This window comes from Chelonoidis abingdonii, chromosome 15 (genome assembly GCF_003597395.2).
Source record: "Chelonoidis abingdonii isolate Lonesome George chromosome 15, CheloAbing_2.0, whole genome shotgun sequence".
Taxonomy (NCBI): domain Eukaryota; kingdom Metazoa; phylum Chordata; order Testudines; family Testudinidae; genus Chelonoidis; species Chelonoidis abingdonii.
The window spans coordinates 26,205,127-26,228,641 of record NC_133783.1 but is presented as its reverse complement, the minus strand read 5'-3'; the positions used below and the strand labels follow the sequence as shown (position 1 = coordinate 26,228,641).

Sequence of the window (23,515 nt, the reverse complement as noted above, 5' to 3'; positions counted from 1 at the left end):
TCCCTTGTCTAGCAAGTACCACCCAACTGAGGTTGAGTCATTTCTGTCACAAAGCAGTCCCACAGCTCGGCAATCTGGGATGGGTTAGGCGTGCCTATGCAAATATTTGAGATTTTGCATTCCAGACATTCTTTCCACACTTCCCATACTTCACCACCAGATGTCAGGGTACAGCTCATCCTGACTCTGCTTACGTATGGCTTAACTGGATATGGGTTTGTGTGTGTGTGTGTTTTTTTTTTTTTAAATGTCATTTGATAGACAGTCTCTGTTAGGTTGGGTTCTACTTAAGATGTCCATGGTCATCTGGGTTCCTTGAGTGATATGTAGGTCTTATCTGTTACCACCTTGCTAACCTACTCTCAATCCTCTTCCTGTTTCTGGCAATAGGCCTGATGTGGGAGGTATTTTAAGAGCCCTGCCAAATGTGTAAGTAGTTCTACTGGCTTCTTGCTATGTTGCAGGATTGAGTCCCTAGTCTGCACAATAACAAGTAGCAGATGCTACAATGACTTTATTTCCTGACATTGTAAGATTAGTGTCATTACTGAATAATCTAGGAAAGATCTATGATGCATGGTGAATAGCTTTTCAGAGTTAACGTCCCACCTCTGACAGATACTTGAAGTTTCTCTTTTTAAAAATAAGTTAATGCTTGTGTAGCTTGTCAAGACAATAAAATCTGAGGCTACACTACAAACTTTTGCCGGGATGGCTGTCAGTCAGGGGTGTGATTTGTGATAGATAAAGCTTTCCTAGCACAAGCCCTTTATCTGGGACAGTTACACTGACAATAGTTTTTCATTTGGGTGGCTGGAATAAGCTATATCCGCAAAAGCACAGTTTTGCAAATATAAGCTGTGTTAATGCTAGGAGTGATTTGATGGTATAGTACACCAACACAGCTCTACTGGTAAACCCTTCCAAGTAGAGACCTGGACTTAATGAAAAGTATCACTTTCAATTCAGTAACTTGCACACACAGTCTTACATTGTTTATTATTTGCATTGTGGTAAATGCTCACGCTTAGTTACTGGCCACCGGTGGGGAGAAAGGCAAAATCCTTTCCTTGAGGAGCTTATAATAGAAGACGAAAGAGTCGGGTAAGGATAAAATATAATCAAACTTCTTTGTTTTTTGTTCATATAAACTATCTGCAACTTGTCTAGTAGCTTGATATTGGTTGGATAACTTTGTGTAGATGTTGTATGGGGAGACTTTGGCAAACTAGTAAAGAGCTTTGGATTGAAAGAACACCGGGTAACAATGTAATTGTAGAAATGGGTCTTGAGCAGAAGGTAGTGGCCTGATAGTACTTTAGTCCAATTTTACAGCTGCTGAAATCTCAGGTGAGGTTCAGCAACTTAAATTTTAACAGCTTTGGATTCACTGTTAGCTGAGTAGGCTATCTTGCTTTATAGTGCATGTACTGTCAAGATATTGATTTAGAGAGACAAGGTGGGTAAAATAATTTTTTTTTTTTTTGAATTGGACCTGAAGAAGAACTCTTTGTAAGCTTGAAAGCTTGTCTCACTCACTCACAGAAGCTGGCCCATTAAAAGATATTACCTCACCTACCTTGTCTTTATAATACCATGGGTCCAACACAATTACGGTAATACTGCATACAATACGTTGATTTATTATTTTGGAGGAGCAAATGCAGCTGAGTAGCCTGAAGCTAAAAACCTGAGTAAAATCAAAATATAGGAAGTGTAAAGTTTAATAAATGTACGTTTTGAAACACACGAGTAGAAAAAAAATGGATAAAATACTAACTGAGGAAAAAACAGATGGGTATTTCAAGGAATTTTATTTTCTCATTATTCCTTTCTCCACAAAGTCTGCTAAGCACATTCAGTAACTTTATTTTGCTGGTTGATTTGAAGTTATGCATGCTATCATACAGAACGTAATGACTACATATGGTCTTCTGTAGGGTCTGTGCAGGGATCCAATTTACATATGCTGATGGCTACTGGCACAAAATATAGTGTAACAACATTCATCTTCCTGTGGTGGTTTTAATACAGTCATTTATTTTTGTTGGCATGAGATGGAAAACCAGTCTCTTTGTGTGTAAGTATTTTTTGTATAGTATTTTATAATGTAAATACTTGTAATATGATAGTGCCCAAAGGACCCAATCTTAATTGGGGCCCCATGGTAGTGGATGCTGAACAAAGACTAGAGAAAATTCCTACCCTAAATTGTCAAAAGATACAAACGAATAAAGAGTAGGGGCTGGAGTTAGAATATGATGGGCTTAACTGTAGAGGTAGGGAAAGCAAATGAATCTGGTGAAGAACTGGTACAACTTCTTTAGATATTGTCACAGATCCTAGCTCTCTGCTGGACTACTGTGAGAGGAATCCATGCTTCTGTGTTTTGGATTCTCTGGTGTATGTTAAGCTTCCGGAACCTCAGCAGATTGCAGCACTGGCTTCTCTGATGGCCTCTCTGGCACGTTTCCTGGTCACTGATTGTCTGCTACCACTTCTTAGAAATGGAGTTGCACAGTCCACCTCCCTAGGCCACCAGGTCAATGACCCATGGTGACCCCTGATATAACCCAGTAATTTAAATATACCCATTGCCCGGTATGTCTAGTATCTCTCAGGGGTTTGCAGTAGCTATGAAGCACTCAGCGCACGCACTCGTATATTTTGCACATAGTCTAACACCTTTTTGCACTTTTATGCTTAATCATGTAACGCACAGGAAAGTACAGGTCATACAAACACAAAAAACCCACTAAACTCATGTCCCTTACTCTCTAACTCACCCTTGCCTTCTGAGTTCTTGAGGAATTATCAGGATCCAGGAAAGCAGGGTATCCTCTGCCTCAGCATGCTGGGTTGCTTCTCCATCATGAGAAAAAGAACCCCTGACCAGACTAGACAAGATATATTTCCAAGTTTTCACGGTTAGATGCACTTTTTTTAAAGTGAGGATAAGAGGGAGAGGGAAAGGAATAGCAAAAGGAAAGACGGGGAAGAGTTAGTGAGCTGATGTGTTTTCAATGGCATTTCACAGAGGTCGGTTCTTGGTCCTATGCTGTGTAACATATTTTTATCAAAGACTTGGAAGAAAACAAGATCATTACTAATGAAGTGGAGGATAACACAGATTGGAGGAGTTGTAAATAATGAAGAGGACAGACTACTGATTCAGAGCTTTCTGAATCACTTGATAAACTGGGCACAAACGCGATTTTTTTATGTAAATTATACATCTAAGAGCGAAGAATGTATGCCGTGCTTACAAGATGGGGTACACTATCTTGGGAAGCAGTGATTCTGAAAAAGATTTGGGGGTCATGGTGGATAATCAGCTCAACATGAGCTCCCGATGTGATGCTGTGGCCAAAAAAGCTGATGTGATCCTGGGATGCATAACCAGGGGAATCTCAAGTAGGAGCAGAGAGATTATTTTACTTGTGTATTTGGCACTCATGCGAATGCTGCTGGAATATTGTATCCAGTTCTGGTGCCCACAATTTAGGAAGAATGTTGATAAATTGAGGAGGGTTTAGAGAGAAGCCCTGAGAATGATTAGAAAATGGAAGTGAAGCTAAACAAATTCCGACTGGAAATAACGTATACATTTTTTGACAGAGTAATTAATCATTTAAGCCATTTAGCAAGCATCATGGTGGATTATCTATCACTGACCATTTTAAAATCAAGACTGGATGTTTTTCTAAAAGATACATTCTGGGAATTATTTTAGGGAAATTCTAATACCTGTGGTAAACGGAAGGTCAGACTAGATGATAACAATCGTCCCTTCTGACCTTGAAATCTATGAATCATATTACATAATAATGGGTTTTGAAGAAAACATCTATAATCAGAGAACATTACCTAACATATATGATATTGGAATTCTGAATAGAATCTGTGTCCCTTTAATATATAGCTATTCTGAATTGTTTGTCTGAGAATGTAATGAAGCTGTTCACAGGTTCAGTCTTTTGTATTGTCTGCATAGTCCTTCATTTGATTCATTTTTAAAAGCTGTCTGGATAAAGGCATTTCTTTATTTCAGAGAAAGTACTGTGAAAGAGTGAATCTTTGTTTGAGTTTCTACAAAATGTCCTACAGAAAATGTGATGTCCTGTTCTAATTTTTTTGTATTGGCTTTCAGCAGTTTTTATGAGCACTGCTCTCTACAGCAGAATCCTCTTCATTGGTACAGACTCTGCAGAACTTGAAAACATGTCTTTTTATATCTCAGTTATGAGTATCAGACAATCATAGGAATGTGCAGTACTGGATGGGCATCAATTTATTAACTTCATGAATTAATTTCAAAATTCAGAATAAATTCCAATGCAGAATAACACTAGTTGAGAAGATATTTAGATTATAAGTGTCTGTGCTCAACTCCCAATTTTCTAGGAAAAATATTACCACTTGATTTCTTCCTCTCTGCCCATGAATGAGCATTTTTCTGAAAGCTTGATCAAATTCATTTCATCTGTTTGAAGGACAAAATAGTTTGTAACAAGATAAAATTTTCCAATCTACTTTTTGAGTTATGTACATTCCATTTAGGAAATCTGAAATTAATCTAGTCAAGCCCTAATATTTGATATACTATAGTTATTTGTAAATTCAATTTTTTCAAAGTTAAATGGACACTGGAAATGTGTGGGGAAATAATTGCCCAAGTCTATGGAACTTTATCCCTTAATTTTATAGGTACTTTTGGGCAATCACAAGATTTTAAAACAAATCAGTTCAAAACACATGGAGAAACAACACAGTGCTTACCAACATCCAATTCTTGCCCTGCTTAGCAAAGGCCCTTACTCTTATGTTGTAGCTTCTTTAACAAGAAGTCCAACTGAAATCAGGGAAATATTTGCTGAATAAGGGTGGTAGATTCTGTCCTTAACTTGTTGGTTTTTATTTAGAAGTTGTAAATAAAATTAATTTAGTCCATCCTGTATGTGTCAAAAATGTATAAAATCTTCCCTCCCTCCTTACATCATCCCTAAACCTCTGAGATCTTTCTCCTTCTACATCATCATCTGTCCTTCTGTGAAAACTTCCCAGGCCCTCAAATGATCTTCTTTCCTTTCTTCCTACATATGTCTTGAGAGAGAGAAAACAAATATTGGATAGAATTTTTAATTACTCAAATTTTATGTTTTAGTAAGTGTTTAGGGATCTAAAAATAAGCACATTAGCTGACCATTTTAATAAAAATGTTCAGCTATAAAATATTACCCCTTGAAGTCCAATGATAATTTAAAAGTCAGCATGCCATTGCGATTAATCTGAGAAGTTTGTGGCTTTTATAGTCATTCTTTTAGTTTGTTGCAGCACTGGGTTGGTTCTCATTCATGAAAATATTTTTCCGACCAGAAGGGCTATTAAATGTATTCTTAAGATTTCCATGTTTTCTGGAGAATTTAGCAGAGCCATAATGAACAATGAAATTTAGAATTACCATGGCACACGTTGCCAGTACCTCAGCTATAGTAATTTCCAAATAGTGTAGTTGCCGTGCATGATATTCTGGTTCCTACTAGCCTTTTAAATAATCCCCCTGGCTATAGTGCTTTGCATGCATATAGCAGCTGCACCTATCTTGCTATCCCGTCTGATTTCAATGTTTAATACTTTTAAGTAAATGTACTTATGGTTCAGTCCTACACTACTTACTCAGATAGACTTCCAGCAAAATCAGATTTACCTGAATACAGGGTCAGTATCTTAGATGTTTTGGTAGGGAGAGTTCTGTTAAATATCAGTGTTAAATCCAAGTTTAAGATCCTGAAGACAAGGAAGAACTTTCACTAAAAGTCTTGATGTGGTGGATTCTAAGTTTTCTCCAGTCTCCTGTTGCCTTGTTGTAAAGTGAAATATAGAAACACAAAGCTCTGTGGTCGCAGAAGGGGAGTCCATTAACAAGGATTATCTTGTAGCTGTAATGTATTAAGGCCTGTACTTTAGAGAGATCCCTTTCTGTGGTTAGTCTCCAGGATCTCAGTCAACATAACTGCCTCCAGCCATCCACCCTTTCCCGTACTCTGTCGCAGAAAAATATTTGTCATTTTTTTAAATAACTTTGAGTGCCTAAAAGTCAATCAGACATGCTCAAAACAGTAACCTTTCTGTCTTAGGACATTTGGAAAGCTGAATGACCCATCTCCTTTTGCCTCTAAATGGCACAGGAATGCGTCTTGTGAATTGTGAAACTTCAGACACTAAAATTTGACAGGAATTACATTTGATTAAAGTGTGAATCAGTAATTTGATATCAATGTTCTGATTTCAAAATTGAACTACATATTTTATTTTGCTCTTTTAAATGTGATTTGTGGTTGGCCTTGCATAACAAACTGGGGAATATCTGTATTTTTTATGAATATTGTGCATGCCTCTGAGTATTTGCTGGGTTCCTGGGTATTGATTTAGATCAAAAGGGGTTGTTAAAGGAACCAAACAGGAAGGTAGAACAATGGCCTCCATAAGGAGCATTTCTGCAAATACTCAAGCACAATAGCTAGGCTTATAGCTATGAGATGTGATTCCTTGGACCCAAACTGGGTAATATAGATGTTTTGAGGCGCGGAAGAGAACCCTGGAGGCCTAGAAGAGGATGAGGCCCCAGGAATGTCAGTGAGAGCTGACTGGGAAGACACACAGGACAATCTGTATCTTTCAAAGAGACAGAGGAGTTGGGGTAGACTGAGGGGAATTTACAAAAGCTGGGTAGGAAAGATTAAGATTTAAGATCCATGTGTTTAGGCCTCTTATTGTTTTTACCCTTTCCTCTACTGGCCTTGTAACTTTCGGTGAATGAATAAACAATACTTTGTTTTGAAGATGCTCTTTTTGAGTCACTTTAATTAATTTGCTGGTCAGAGGTCCCCGAAGTGAAAGGGCTTACAGGTGCCAAATGCAGTTTGGACTGTCACATTAACACAGTGGGGAAATGGGGACTGATTCCCAGAGACCCAATCTCAAAGCGTTTGGACCATGTGGTTCCACACCAAGTGACGTGCAGGAAGCCAGGTCTGTCATCATAAGAAGTGCACTCCAGGGTTTAAAGGGGACCAAAGGTAGTTCATCCTGTAACTGACACCATGTTATATTGAATATGTACTGCGCTTGGAGATAGTTGCATGAAGAGACACGTCAGAAATGTAAATTTATTTGATTAACTAGGATAGAACTACATGCCTTTCTTCAGAAGTGTTGGTGGTAGTAGTCCTGCAAAATAGTATTTGTCTTCCTTCCTCTCACTAGATCTCATCGGCTATGAATGCATGAAATGTCAGTCAGCACAGCAATCAAGTTTTGTTTTGGTTCAGCAACCCTTACATCAGTCTTTGAAACCATCTCTTCAAGCGTCAGTGATTCCATATGTATTGGAATAAAATCCATATTTCAAAATATGGGAATTAAGATTAAAAGGAGTCCGATTAATAGGACATCAGATAATGGCTTACCATCTTAACATCTGCAGATATTCACACTAGGTAACATTTTGTAAAATAAAACACAAGTGTGTTTATAACTTGGCCAGTAACTTCTTTCTACATCGCAAGACTATTTCTAAGATATGGCTTAGACTCAGAGTTGTCTCTTTCTTTAACCTTTGAATGTTGTTCATTATGCAGTGATCTGAATTCTGTATTTGATATCCGTGTACAGACAGGAAAATGGTTGAGTGTCACAAATTCAGCACTTTGACTTAAGCAACATCGAGTAGTGTGAAAGATAGCGAAGGAAATGGTATTTTTGCAGCAGACAAGTCTTAAAAAATGTGAAAGTGGTCTCAAAAGCTGGTTAGTGGATTATGATCTATTTTTTCAGCACACTGATAAATGGTTCACCTAATTAAGTGGGTTGCTAAACCTCCTGAAGCTGAAAAAAAGTACCTTAAAGGTGGTACTTGTTCTTGGAGGCTGTCCTGCCTCTATTTGTATATAATATGCATTCTATACAGCCCAAATAATCTTGAGTTTGTGAAATTTAAGGTAGCTTTTAAATAAGCAAAGGGCAAACTATGAGACGGCTACGTGGGATTTACCTTTAAGGACTCAATTTTAGTCACCCAACCCAGCATACTACTAATACTGTGTCTGTACTGTGTCAGTTATGGTCCTTGTTGACGTGCAAATATTGTTTCCGTGGCATCCCTTTACTGAGATAGTTGGATCCATCATGCTTCTCATGAGACTGAATGAGCAGTATGACAGCAAGGTTCAGCTCTACTGGCTTTAGGATTAGAGAAAGTGAGCACTACTATCTTGGATGTAAAGCTTTTTACATTATTTAATGTGTTGCTCAGAGTATCTTAGAGCAAAAAGACTTTAAAAAATTAATTTAGTTCCTGTAATTGAAAAACTCCTGTTAACCCCTGACATGAGTCCCATGGCTCCCCATTGTCATATCCCCTTCTTTATAAAAAATAAAAAGAGCAAGCTGCTTTGAGCATGCATATTCTTACCTCACCCAAATAGTTCTTTGACGAGGTCCAAAAATGTCTTAAAGTAGTCCTAGGTGATTATATGGTATTTTAAGGGAGACCTAGAGAGGTGGTTTTTGGATGATGTCAAGATCATGGTTAATATCTAGTTTCAGTTGATGCCTTTATGGAGTGGGAACTCTGAGACTAGATGATAAATATTGTTCCTCGGACAATATTGTTGCCGTTAGGGCTTTTAAGTGAACGGCAGACACCACTTATTTGGTCAATGTGATGTACCCTTCCCTGTCTACCCACTCGCATGTCATACATCATTTGAAAGCTTATGATGTCTACTTTAAGATGAGGTGAGATGTGAAGCTGCCAAGTGGTGCTGTTACCATAGAAATTAGGATATAAAATGACATTGTCAACATGTTAAAAAGACCACTTTGCAATAATTGCATTCATTTCTGTTATTATTTCAAGACATAAAATTGGATTTCATTGTGACCTCAAAGCATCTCAACAGGAATCTAAAGGTTGAAACAAAGTCTAATAATAAATTTGTAGAGGTATCATTGAAGTGTAATAGTGCTGGTGACATTTCTAGTCAACATAATTATCCGTCTGTTCATCATACAGTGAGTCGGTTCTAGATGTGTTTTAGGTTTTTTTCAAATGCAGCACATGCCATAAGAGACTCCGATTCTCAGGGAGAGTAACTGACATTTCTTTCCGACACTGCAGTGATATTTCTTGTGATACTGGATTATCTGCAGAATGGTGTTGAAATACCACTCTAGCCATTGAATGGAAGGTATTCTTACCATCAATGGTCTCTACGTTGGTGTCTGTCTATATCATCTTCATGGATGAGATTTCCACCAGCATGAAGTGGTACAATTCCATTTGGAAAGAACACACCACCCTGGAGTCTTTCTACTTTAGTTTTTGCTACATTATTGATGATCTGCCTCATCTCATCATAATTGATGCAGAATCCGTGAAGGTATAGAACGTCAATTAACTGGTGAGACCCATATTCATGGTGTAGCTGTGCAGCAAGGCTAATGTGCAATGGTGTTACAGTTTTGTAACTGTTAAATACTGTGCACTCCACAATTGAGAGGCACCTTATTGGAATGTCTTCTAACGCAGTGGTTCTCAAAGCCGGTTAGCCACTTGTTCAGGGCAAGCTCCTTGTGGGCCGAGCCGGGTTGTTTACCTGCTGCGTCCGCAGGTTTGGCCGATCGCAGCTCCCACTGGCCATGGTTCACCAGTCCAGGCCAGTGGGGGCCGCAGGAAGGGCTGCCATCACGTCCCTCAGCCCACGCCGCTTCCTGCAGCCGCCTTTGGCCTGGAGTGGTGAACCATGGCCAGTGGGAGCCGCGATTGGCGGACGCGGCAGGTAAACAGCCTGGCTCGGCCTGCCAGGGGCTTGCCCTGAACAAGCAGCGGACTGACTTTGAGAACTACTGTTCTAAAGGATGATGCTAATTGCTGGCTGAATTATATGCCTCTTTATAAACCAAAGGACAAACTCCTGTACCAATTGGGGCACAAAAGTAGCTGACCTTTGTAAACTACAACCATCTGGCTTCGAGTAATATTCTGAGACTTAAATTTTGTTTATTTCAGACTGAAGGATTGAAGTGGCATTATACAAAACCAGTTGTTCATTTGAAAGGTCTTAATCAGGCTCAATTGCCTGAAGAACACAACAAAGCATTTGGATGCCTTAAATTCCTGCATCAGATTACTAGTAGCTTGGATAGCATCAGCTAATGTTATTGTGCTGCATAGAACAATAGTAGATTTGGCTTGTCCATGAGGTGCAAGGAATGGAATTGCAGAACCATAATGTTTTTCTAATTTTGCCTGTAATTGCTAGTGGAATAACGAGGCCAATTCAGTCAGGGCGGATGTGGCCTGTTCCCAACAGTTGACAAGAAGGTGAGGATATCAATAGAGGGAAAATGAGTAGAGGGGAAATTACTTTTTGTAGTGACCCAGCCACTCCCAGTCTTTATTCAGGCCTAGTTTGATGGTGTCAAGTTTTCAAATTAATTCCAGTTCGCCAGTTTCTCGTTGAAATCTGTTTCTGAAGTTTTTTTTGTTGAAGAGTGGCCACTTTGGTCTGTTATTGAGTGTCCAATGAGATTGAAGTGCTCTCCTACTGGTTTTTTAATGTTACAGTTCTTGATGTCTGATTTGTGTCATTTATTCTTTTGCATAGAGACTGTCCGATTTGGCCAGTGTACATGGCAGAGGGGCATTGCTGGCACTTGATGGCACATTGGTAGATGTGCAGGTGAATGAGCCCCTGATGGTGTAGTTGATGTGGTTAGGTCCTATGGGATGCTGGTCTTCTCTTGAAAGTGCTACCTCCCCTAGATTGGTTGCTGTCTCAAATATTTTTGTTTTGTGGGTTTTTTTTCCTCAAGCAAACAATGAAACAAGACCTACAGCAGGATGACATGCTTGCTCTGTTATCTCTAGAAGCAGGTGAATAGGATACTCTCTGATCAGATTCAGAGTCTATTTTCTTTACTTGGTTCTGTGCAACTCTAACATATGCCAAATTTGATTTGCTTATGTATTTCTGAAAGCAACCCCTGTGATAGAGCTTTGGTGGCACATCATCTAAACTAGAAAACTTATCCAGTAGCTGCCGATATAATTAATCTTTCCTAGCTTTTGCATCCGGCATCACGGAATTCTGTCCAGCACTGGTGGCTTTTGATAGTTTTGTATTCTTTTCATTTTCTTAACGGCACATTTTTCAAAGTTTGTGAAGAGTCTTTTTCTCTGATGTAAGCTTTAAGGCACTAGTATCCTTCATGTCTTCATATACTGTATCTTCCCTGTAGAGTTTAATTTCCCAAAGTATATTATCAGCATTGCCACCACTACTACCACCATTTTTTGTTTTGTACAAGTATACAAATTTGCGCTAAATTTGACATAAACTAGATCCATATGTCAATAGCAAAGTTGCATTTTTTTCAGTGAGCACTTATATTAAAGCCCAGAATGAAGTTGTGCATTATCATCTCAAACACGCATACTGACCTATGCATAAGTGTCACTGAGTTAAAAAGCTAGTCTCTAAAATGTTTCAAAAGCTAGTACTGCATGCTGCATAGGCTATTACAAATTAAAACTTTCTACCAGGTGGACTAAAGGCTACTTTGTATGTACAAAAGCTTACAAATGAAGAAGCATTTCATTAGGAATTCACATACATTTATATCTACCTCTACAAACTATGGGCATGTAATCTACTGCTGATGGTGCTCAAGGTGACTTTTATCTGGACAGCAAATTTAAATTGAAAAATATAGAAAGCTATTATCACTTGAGATACTTTAACAATTAGGAATATGTTGTGGTATTTTATAGTATCCACAAATGTGCTAGGTATGCAAAGAGACTATAAAATAAGCACACAGTTCCTGCCCAGCATAGCTTAGATTTTAAGTACAATAACTCCTCACTTAATGTTGTAGTTATGTTCCTGAAAAATGCAACTTTAAGTGAAACAATGTTCAACAGATCCAATTGTCCTATAAGATTTAATGTAAATGTGGGGGGTTAGGTTCCAAGGAAATTTTGAGGGGCAGACAAAAGAGATTATACTGTACTGTACTGTGGTTGGGAAGTGCCCCTGGCTTACCCCACACAGGCGCAGCCCACAGCAGGCAAGGACACTAGGAAGCACCTTTGCAACAGCAGCGGCAGCTTCTTCAGAGAACAGGCTTGGATTTTGCGGGGAATGCTCCAGGCTCACCTCTTCCTGTCCCCGCTCCACTCCAGGCCCACCCCTTTCCACCCCCACTCCACCTCCTCTCTGGCGCACACTACATCCCTCCCCAAGTCCTAAGTGCCACCAAACAGCTGTTTGGCGGTGCTTAGGACTTTCTGGGAGGAGCAGATATAGGGCGCTTCCCCACTCCTGCCCCTCCCCCACCCCGAAAGTCCTAAGGGCCACCAAACAGGTGTTTGGTGGTGGGGGAAGCGCTGGGAGGGAGGAGGAGGAGGCAGAAAAGCGGAACTTGTGCAATGCTCTCTTGTAAAGTCGCTGCTCTTCCACAGAATCTTACAAGCAGGCAGCCAAACAACGTTATAAGGGAGCATTGCATGACGTTAAACAAGCATATTCCCTAATTGAGCAGGGACGTAACATTGAAATAACGTTAAGTGAGACAACATTAAATGAGGAGTTACTGTACAGACAAGATGTCTTGGTAGATGGAGGGAACAGGAAGCAAAGATTTCAGTAATAAGATTGTGCATAGCAGGAGCTGCCCCTATCAGGAAATCGAGCCTGAGAATGGAAAGATATATTCCAGTTGTTCCTAGAGAAGTAGTAGAATAGGTATCTTTTTTAGCTCCGGAATTCTCCTTGCACCTTCTGCCATCAGCTTTGAAAGACTCGTTAATGTGGACAGAAAGGTCAGCGGTTGGGTGAGAGGGTGTAAAGACACAAACTGTTGCAGGGACTGGCTGTGTAAGGGAAAGACAAATGGATGGAATAGTGGAAGGAGGATTTAGGGGTCAGGGATTTAGTGTTAAACTTCATTTAAAAATTGGGAACCACTCCCTCAGATGGAGCTAGCATCAGAAAGGTGGCTTGGATTGTGGCTGTTAAATGTGGAATAGCTGAGAATAATTAATTAAACTATTGCTTGGTGAGCAGGGTGGGTTTGATTTAAATCAAATTGATTTAAAACATGATTTAATCATGGATTTCTACATGAATGCGCATTCCTTTTGGTTGTTATAACCTTGACCATAATATATTCTACACAACTCAGAGATAGATGTAGGTTTCATTTTTAGAAGATACACCCTATACATTTTTTAAGTGATTTATTTTGAAAACTTTTCAGAGTAGTTTTACAGCTATATCAGAAAATGAGTGACGGGTTATTTCATTTACCAAAGGCAATTTAAGCAGATATTTATGAAGTCATTGGGAGGTGAACTATCTCCAATTCAAGAGGTTAATCATTAATATTTGGAGGATTTTCTTGCCATGCTGTATTAGGAGGAGAACATCACCAGACAGACATTTAAATAGTTTTATTTAACTAAAACAACAACATTCTATGTTCTGAATTTTTTTCTTCAACAGCAAACATACAATATTTTAATAAAACAAGGATATGAGTTTTTGAATTTAGTTAAATTTTCAAGTTTTTTTTTAAATCAGGTTAGTTTTGTTAATTTTAGATAAAGCAATTTTAAATGAAATATTTAAAAACAACAAAAACTAAATTGACTGTCATCCAGGTCAACATGAGAAAATTAAAATATTGGCTTCTGCAGCTAACTCAGTCATCTTCACCTTCATTTTCCTATTTTGTTCATAATCTGGAAAAGAAACAAATTTTCCTGCTTTTTCAGGTCCCAAATGATTTCTCAATTTGGAATGAATTAGTCCAAAGGAAGAAAATATTCTTTCTACACTGGCAGAAGAAGCTACTGCTATTAAAAATGAGATTATCACTTCAACAGTCTTTTTGAATCCAAATGCTTAAGTGACTTCCACCAGTTCACTGGTGTGACTTTCTTTCAAACATCATCAGCAAGCATATATTTCTTGAATGGTTCACCCTTAGCTCTGAAGTTTATTATAGTTGGCATTATGGAGGGATGATTGCTGGATATCTGTCATAGCCAACTCCTCTTCTTTAGCAGTTAAGGTTTGACCTTGGGGAGGGGGGGATAGCTCAGTGGCTTGAGTATTGCCTTGCTAAACCCAGGGTTGTGAGTTCAATCCTTGAGGGGGCCATTTGGGGATTGGTCCTGCTTTGAGCAGGGGGTTGGACTAGATGATCTCTTGAGGTCCCTTCCAACCCTAATAATCTATGATTCTGTGACAGTGGTATTGAGAATATTTGCAAGAAAATGAGCTGGAGATAGTCCTTGTCCCATTTGTTTTTTTAATGCTTGTAATTTAACTGTCATTGCATATTTCTCTTTTTAAGATGTCACTCAGTTCCTTCCAAATTTCAAGAGCGTCACCAATAAAAGAGCTATTTCCCTGCATTTTGTTCAAGGCTACAGAAATAGGCTTCAGGGTAATCAGCATGCATTCAACATTTCTCTTAAGCCCAATGTTGAGAACTTTGGCTGTGACAATGCCTTCTATTTTTTTCATGATTTTGTTCAGAAACTGTCATCAGATTAGGCTAGTTCTTGATATAGTGCTCAAAACAATCTGCTACTGAGTTCCATCGTACATCTTGTGGGACAATTAGCTTGGTCACTCCCACTTTTTTCAGAGCAGCTGCTGCAAAGTGGTTATTGCGGAAGTATTTTGCAATTTCAACAACATTAGCCTTTATTTCTGGAACACTGAAGTCTTTGGCTAGGAGGTGCATCAAATGAGCACTGCAACCGTATATTACTAGCTTGAGACTGATTCTCTTCACTCCTAAATAATTTCTTATCATCTTGGATGTATTTGCAGCGTTGTCTGTGACCAAGCTGCATACTAGACATTTGAATTTTTTTTCCACAGTTTGCTATAGCTTTTCCTGCTACTTCTTGTAAGCATTCTGCTGTGTGTGCATTTCCTAAGAACATAAGAATGGCCAAATGGGTCTGGCCAAAGGTCCATCCAGCCCAGTATCCTGTCTGCTGACAGTGGCCAATGCCAGGTGCCCCAGAGAAAGTGAACCGAACAAGTAATGATCAAGTGATCTCTCTCCTGCTATCTATCTCCACCCTCTAACAGACACAGGCTAGGGACACTATTCCTTACCCATCCTGGCTAATAGCCACTAATGTTTCAATTATTACTGTATCCTGATGTATCAGTTGTTTCTGTAAGGAAGAAATCCTCTTCTTCTGTTGTCACGCAAGCACTTACAACATGATCATTGTGAACAATGCTCCACTCCATCAAGATTCAGGTTAACAATTTCACTCTCTCGACCTTTGCACACTGCTCAATTTCTCTTTCATACACTTTACCCAGCAATTTGTCTGCGACATCTGCTCTGTTGGGTGAACTGTATCCTGGTCCTAATGAATGAACCATGTTAATGAAATGTGGGTTCTCAGTCGTACGGAAAGGAGAGTTTGTTGCATAAACATACTGGGCAATTTTTTCATCAATTACCTCTTTTTGTAATCTGCTGGTTCTTATCACAAATTTATCTATGGTTGTTTCTGGATGATGGAGAATTTTTTTTCTTTTTGCTTCAAGTGATATACTAGGGCTATGTGACATACATGATGTGACTGAAACACTATCATTGGCAGATAACTCTCTGAAACGATAGAAAATGATGGTGATCTTGAAGGTGGATAGTCTTCAGAATCCTGTATGTTGAGAATGGATTGTCCTAAACAAAATAGGTCAATGCAGTTATTTAATTATTATTCCCATAATGCTCGTTTAGTATTACTCATTGCATTCACTGACACTCAGTACTACTTTAAAGGTGAAATTGTAAAAGGAAGATCTACCTATTTCAACTATTTATTTTTTTTATTACAACTGCATCTAAAATGATAGTACCACAGAGTAACAACTATATTTTTTGCTCAAACATGAGAATTCAAGAATAGTCTAGAAGGAAGACACAGTCCTTGAGAAAGTATGAAATAAAATAGTTTATCAACCTGAAGATCCTGCATGTTCAGACATGTTCCTTTCATCATCTTCAATGGTGTCCCTAGCCTGGGAGGGAACGCTTCTCATGATGTTGTTTCATTTGGGCAATCAGGCCTTGCATTTCTTTGTTGCACTGTTTGTATTTTACACGCATGCCTGTCTTACCCACAGATAGAGGAGCTTCATTAAAATATTCCCAAACTGGGTCTCTTACTGCCTGCTGCCATTATAAGTTTTCCCTTCTAGTAAGAGAATGGTATGGTAGATCTCAAATGAACGAAGGCTAAACTCAGAAAGACCTCAAGACTTCTGGAATATGCTGCTCAAACAGTTTCACTTTTGTTTCTACTGCCTGTCCCTCCCTTCTCACATTAATTTCCAGACTTCTTCTCCTTGTCCAGATCTATTCTGCCTGTGATGGGTTGGGTCACAGAGATCCCCTTGGGACTGTCACCTGATGTGCTGCGACTACCTCTGAGCCCGTTTTCCCTGCCAGCTTGGGACTTCAGAACCCTGTCTTGTTGAGCCAGACATGTTAGCCTGCTGCAAACACAGACCCAGGTCTGAACCACGTCACCCAAAGCTGCAGGCTTTAACTGAAAACCACTTTGCAGGTACTCCGGTCTCCAGCACCCAGATACCCAGTTCCCAGTAGGGGTCCAAACTGCAGATAAATCAGTTTTACTCTGTAAAAAACTTATACAGGGTAAACTCATAAAGTGTCCGCCCTCTATAACTCAGAGAGAGAGATGCACAGTTGTTTGCTCCCTAATTACTTACTTTGGGCTCAATAATAAACAAAGTGATTTTATTAAGTATAAAAAGTGGTTCCAAGTAATAACAGACAGAACAAAGTAAGTTACCAAGCAAAATGAAACAAAACATGCAAGAAACTGCATACAGGTAAATCTCACCCTTGGAGATGTTCCAGTAAGCTTCTTTCACAGACTGGACTCCTTTCTCGTGTGGGTCCAATTCTTTCCCCATTTATAGTTCTTATTAGCTCCAGCTCAGATGGTAGCTAGGAGATTTCTCATGACTGGATTCTCCTTTGTTCTGTTACACCCCCTTATATAGCTTTGGCACAAGACAGGAATGTTTTCTCTCTCTGGGTCCCCATCCCTCCTTCTGAATGGAAAAGCACCAGGTTTAAGATGGATTTCAGTACCAGGTGATATGGTCACATGTCCTGTGAGACTTCAAGCCTTCATTCTTCCTGGCTTGACTTACAGGAAGGCTTGCAAGTAAACAGAGCCATTTACAACCAATTGTCCTAGTTGATGGGAGCCATCAAGATTCCAAACCACCATTAATGACCCACACTTTGCATAATTATAATAGGACCTCAGAGTTATATTTCATATTTCTAGTTTCAGATACAAGGGGGGGAGGAATAGGTCAGTGGATTGAGCATTGGCCTGCTAAACCCAGGGTTGTGTATTTAGTCCTTGAGGGGGCCATTTAGGGATCTGGGGCAATAACAAAAAAAAAAAGTTGGGGATTGGTCGTGCTTTGAGCAGGGGGTTGGACTAGATGACCTCCTGAGGTCCCTTCCAACCCTGATATTCTATGATTTATACATGACCACACTCAGTAGATTATAAGCTTTGTAATGATACCTTACAAGAGACCTTTTGCATGAAGCATATTTCAGTTACATTATATTCACACTCATTAGCCTATTTTTTATAAAATCATATGGAGTGCAACATCATACCACTGCCAACAATCTTCTATTCATTGAACTTTTTGAAACTTTGCAGTTTTAGAGAGAAGTAAGGGATTGACTCGGTGTACACAAATTTGCAGAGGGACTATAGGGTTGAGGTCTGTTATTTATCACCTTTATATATTTTATACTTTATTTAAAAATAGTTTTGCTGTTAACAAACATGTTATCTCTGGAGACACAAATCCACAGTTTGAGAACTGCAAAACTAAGCATCTCTAATGGGATCTTCTAGACTGAGCACTGAGTCCCATTGGATAGATAGAAAAATTCACCTAAATCTATACAGAAGCCCCTGGAACCCCGTAAATTGGGTCCCTAATTCATGAACTATTGGAATTCATTTACAAAACTTTACTTAAACATTAAATGAATATATTGTCTCATACTATAGAATTAGGATTTATAATCCCTATTCCATGATGAGATATCTTTGAGCTATAATGTATCTTAATTAAAACTATCTTTAGATAAAATCCTTTTTGAGGAAAAAAAAAATTATCAAAAAAATCCAATTTTAAATAAAAAAAATCAGTTTTTTTTTTTAAATAATTGATTTTTATCCACCCTGTTGGTGAATGGGGCTACAGATACCAAATTCCCTTCCCAGAGCTCACTTTGCCCGTGTGGTGGGGAGACCTGCCTATTTTTAGCATACAACCAAATGGTTCAGTGGACCTGAAGTTAAATTCTTTGCCATGTTTTAATCCCATTTGAGCTGCTGCTATATCTGCTTTGATTTTAATGTTGTTTCCTCCCCCATCCCCTCCTCTATGGTTTCTTCCACATCTTTCTGGAGCGCTAGAATGTAATGTCATGCTTATTTCCCCCTCACTTTTGAGGCCTCGTGTGGCAGCTACTATCCCTCTAACCAAAGAACTAGGTATCTGTCGTACTGTACACACTTCCTTCCTCTGGGCTCAGCCTGCTTCCATGTAAGAATCAACCTCTGTTCGTTTGGGGAGTAAAGTTTTGTAGGAGGAGGAGGGAGAATTGAGGCTCATAGTTCTCAGCTACTGGTAACCATGGTGAACAGTGTAGTATAGGCAGGACTTGGTGAGACAACACACATGATGGTAAAAGCAACCTATTTGACATGGTTAAAAAATGTGTGATACTGGTCTATGCTACATCTTCTGAGGCTGCTGCCACCAATAAAGAATTGTAGGTCCCAGTTTTGCCAGTATAGACACAGTCTAGTACAGAAGAAGCTGTGCTGTTTTTAACTGTGGGTTTAAGTGCTACTATAGACAGTTTTTGGGTGTAAAGATGACCAGCTGAGATCAGGTCATCTTGAAACAAATTGAAAAATGGTTTAGTCCTGGCTACATAAGTACTTAAACCATTGCCAGCTATACCTCTAGGTGACAGTGGGTACAGATCTATCACATGTAATAGCAGTTAGTGACTTATGAGGCGTCAGCAATGGAGCTGTACTTTTTTGTGGTGTTTAATTTTGAAATAATCTGTCCTCTTTATTTTACTTTTTCTTTATGTAATGCATGGAGACTATCCACACACGTGGCTGTGTTTACCCATGTGAAAGATCAGTAAAACTAGTATTTTTATTTTTAAAACAAGGAACTTTTGATACACCACTTCTACATTTTGTTGTTAAAAATGAGGGCCAAATATCAATATATTTTTGCTTGAAGTTTAGGAGATACAAAGATCCTGTGTTTTTTAGGGCAGTCTTTGTATATGAGATGTTATGCTGTTCATTTGTGGCATTTGTGGCTGAGCTTTTATATGACAGATTGGATTAAAAGTGCAGTGTATTAAAGCTCTGTTATTGCATTCTGTTGTGAAGTTTGCTCTGTGTACAAACTGTAGCCTACATCTTTGATGCCTCAAGTAGCTTTCATTGCTCATTGTTCGTAGTGGGTTGGCAGTAAGACTGACTGACTGATAGTGGAGGTGGGCTGAATTTTCATCTGCAGAGAGGATTAGTGGGAGGTGCTCTTGCACAGCAAGAAAAGAGCCCCAGTGTTCTGCTTGTGTGCAGTATTTCTAATATATGGATAACCAACTTCACCCTTCGTTGTCATTATTCCTTCACCCTTCAAATTCACTAGATTCATCCATGAACGAAATATGACAGTCTGTCTGCTTGAAATAAAAAATAAATCAATTGAGCTGAGACCAAAAGGCTGTTTATTCTGATCACAACAGTACTGAAGATACAACAGACATTCTGCTTCCTTCATCACTTTGTCTTACTCTTTTTCTTTTGGTAGAGGTTTTAAAGGCATTATGAGAGAAACACTTTTTTAAAGTCAGAGTATTTTCTGGAAAATAGTACTTGCTGCATCACGGGGGGGGGTGTTTGTTTTTTGTTGGTTTGAAGATAAGCAGACGTGAACTTGCATAATTCAGTCTGAGAGTCATATATTTAGCTCGGTTCTTGGGAAGAAACAAATGAATAATTAATATTAGTTTGTTTCGCAAGGGGGGTGAATTCCACCCTGGGGGTGGGGAAAATATCAGTATGTGTTGCAGATTCTTAAATATCCTAACTTTCATTCACTTTTTATCCTTCAATCCTCAAAACTCTGAATTGCAGCCAGTGTTCCAGTCAAGGAAGTCTGTGCAGAATTCCATTTTAGAGCTCAGTGATGTCATCCATTCACGGTCAATGTTAAATCACTTGTGCTTTCTCTTCCCACCTGCTAAATACCTGGTGTTAACTGCTTCTAGAGAGGGAGAAGTGGAAATTTATCATGGCGGTTGCTACCATTGGACTGTTGGACCATACTAGTACACTATTGAAGTGGTGGTGGTGGTTGTTACAACAATAGTAGTATCCACAGACACCAATCAGGATCAGGACACCATTGTACTAATTGTTTTACCAGACACACAGTCAGAGACAGTCCCTGCCTCAAGCATTTTACAACCTTAGCTGTTTACAGTGAAATCTGCAGTTATTCCAATCTGTTTGTTTGGTTGAATACAATGTTAAAAATTGGTTAACTTGTTACATATGGACCATCTAAAGTTCCTAAATTGATTATTGTTGTTTTCCTGCCTCTCACAGAGCCCATGCAGAAGCACCGTCATCTGTAAAACACAATGCAAGGACAGAAACTAATGAAAAAGTGAAGGACCTAGAAGAGGAGGAGAATGATGATGATGGAAAGACTGTCGAGTCAAGTGGTGGAGGGGCTCATCCCGAAGAGAAGAAGAAGAAACAACGTTCTGGATTTAGAGATCGTAAGGTACAAAAGCTTGTCGCACAGAATGTTCTTCTATACTGCTGCAGTTGCACAGTAATGAAACAGGGAGAGAAAATACAGGACACAAAATTAAAACTTTAAATACTGTGAGTACTCATGGGCTGACTTCTGGTATTTACATTTACTGGCCTTCATTTTAAAGGAGACTAGTGACTTTTCATCACTCCTTTTCTGAGTGCTCAACTTGAGATGCCTTAAGGGAAGTGTGGCCCTTTTGAGATATCTCAAGCTGGGTAACTAAAAAGTGAGTTACTCAATCACTAGTTCCTTTTTAAAATTTAGGCTAGTGGCCTTCTGCCTTGCTCTATATTAAAAAGCAATGATTTAAAATCTGAGAAACCTGACATAATTAAAAATTGTGTCTTAAGTGTCTTGCCAGTTGTGGAGGGGTTGGGTAAGAAGGGGCGACTCCTTTTTATTCCATGTGGTTACCCTCTCACTGTGGCTACTGAAACACAACTTTTGTCTTTTCTGCATTTATTTAGGCCATGTTGATCATAGAAAGTGTGCAGCTATGTTTATTTTTCTGTTTGATTTTTCACCTGCTCTCCCCTCTATTTTTAAATAGGAAAAAAGCACTCTAACGGTGAAGTGGTACTTCTGACCTACCTTCATTACTGGGAAGTCATGAGTGTTTTGGATTCCTTAGAATGATCTGCAACATTAGTTGGTCAATAGCTGTTACTATCAATATTACAAGATTACAGTTTGGTCTGAGGAAAAGTCCTATAACTCATTCTTAGCAGATGGCTGATTTTTTTTTAACCTCTCTGGATGCTTGTTTCATTGGGTTATGTTTTTTTTAAGGGTCTATGCAGTACCCAAGAGAACAAAAGAGTATAATTTCTTTGCATTTCCTTTTCTATAATTTGTTTCTGATAATTATTTTTAAGTCCATATGCTGGAGCCTGCATCTCATTAGTTGCTAAATTGTACGTGATTAGTATGTAGTGGCTCAGTAACTTTTCATATGCTGTAAAGGTTTTGTTTGGAGATGCTGAATTATTTTTTGGTCTCAGTAGTTAGGCTAGACAACTCAGTTAAATTCCATATATCTCAGGGTGTCTGCTGGGGTTACAGACTGTCCCTTCTGCTGGTACGTTGGTGAGGATTTTAAGTGAAGTTCCATTCTAAGATATGTGACAACGTTCCTCCTCTACCTTGGTGGGTCCTGCTCTTATTGGCGGATTTGTTCACCTCAGTGATCTTCCCTTCTTGTGGAACCCACAGTCTGGGTCAGCTCCTCCTGTGTCTGATCAGGAGTTGGGAGGTTTGGGCCCTGTGGATTGCAGCATCGAGAGTGCCTCCTGGTAACATACTGCATGACAGCTACAACTCCTGGGACTACTTCCTATGGCCCTCCTCCAAACCACTTTCTTTAGTCCTCTACCACAGACCTTCCTCCTGGTGTCTGATAATGCTTGTCCTCTCGCATCAAGTCCTCCAGCAGTACACAGGTCGCTCACTCTCAGAGCTTCTGTCTCAGCTCTACACACGCTCCTCTCCTCTGGCTCGTTCCCTGCCTGACTCGGAGTGAGCTCCTTTTTAAACTCAGTGGCGTTGATTAGCCTGCCCTGATTTGGCTGCCAGGTGTGCAATTAAAGAGCTCTCTCTACTTGCCTTCTGACAGAAAGATTGCTGAGATTGGCTCCAGGTGCCTTGATTAACCTGGAGCAACTGCCATTTGGTTACCAGGGTACTAGGGATTTGTTTAGCCTGGGGCTAACATACCTGTTTCTCAGTACGTTACTGTAGCAATCTGGCCTTGCCCCATCACAGATACTAGGCTGAGATTTTCGCAACTGTGTAAGGGATATGGATGCCCAGTACCCATTAATTTTAATGGGAATCAGGTGGTTAAATACCTTAGGCAGTTTTGAAAATCTCAGCTCTCGTCTATACTAGTTTAGACAAATAGGTTTATTTTTCACTACCTGCAAGGTGCAAAGTTATGATAGGTACGATGGTGAGGAATGGGGTTGCTTGCTTGCTCCCTCTACTGTTGCTTCCAGCTGCTGAAGACAGGATACATTTGTTGGCTAGTATAGATATTTATTTTAGGTAATTAGGAGCCATTCCTAAAATTACCAACCTCTCTCCCTTCTAAATTAGGAAAGCTGGGGCTATGGTCAGGTTTCACAAGTAAGATGTTTCAGCAGTGAGAATCGTAGAGTAAATTAGTTTATAAGATTATAATAGATTATAGTTGCAAGTCATCAGGTCCACACTAGAACTGGATTTCTCTCTTCTGACTCAAAGATAATCACTGAACCTACGGTGGTTAATCAAATTAGTAGTTTGCCAGCCTCAAGATTTTATTGGAGCAACAGTAAGTAGATTGCTTCAGCATGGCCCATTGGCTAGCTGAGTTATTTCTCATGTAGAGTCAATGTTAACAATTTGTTCTGATGAAAGTGTGATACTGGCAGACCAGCTGCCAACTTATGCCAACGTCCCCATTTCACCACTGAACACTGACAAATACA

At 39.3% G+C, this 23,515-nt stretch overlaps 1 protein-coding gene across 3 annotated transcripts in view; it reads left to right on the top strand.

The window, feature by feature from the left end:
* MICU1 (mitochondrial calcium uptake 1) overlaps positions 1–23,515 on the top strand; it is a 216,030-nt gene that overhangs the window by 39,418 nt on the left and 153,097 nt on the right. For all 3 annotated transcript variants that reach the window (XM_075072636.1, XM_075072637.1, XM_075072639.1), the window contains exon 3: positions 20,831–21,011. In XM_075072636.1, the coding sequence (XP_074928737.1) occupies positions 20,831–21,011 (181 nt within the window). The remainder of the gene's footprint in view (positions 1–20,830; positions 21,012–23,515) is intronic.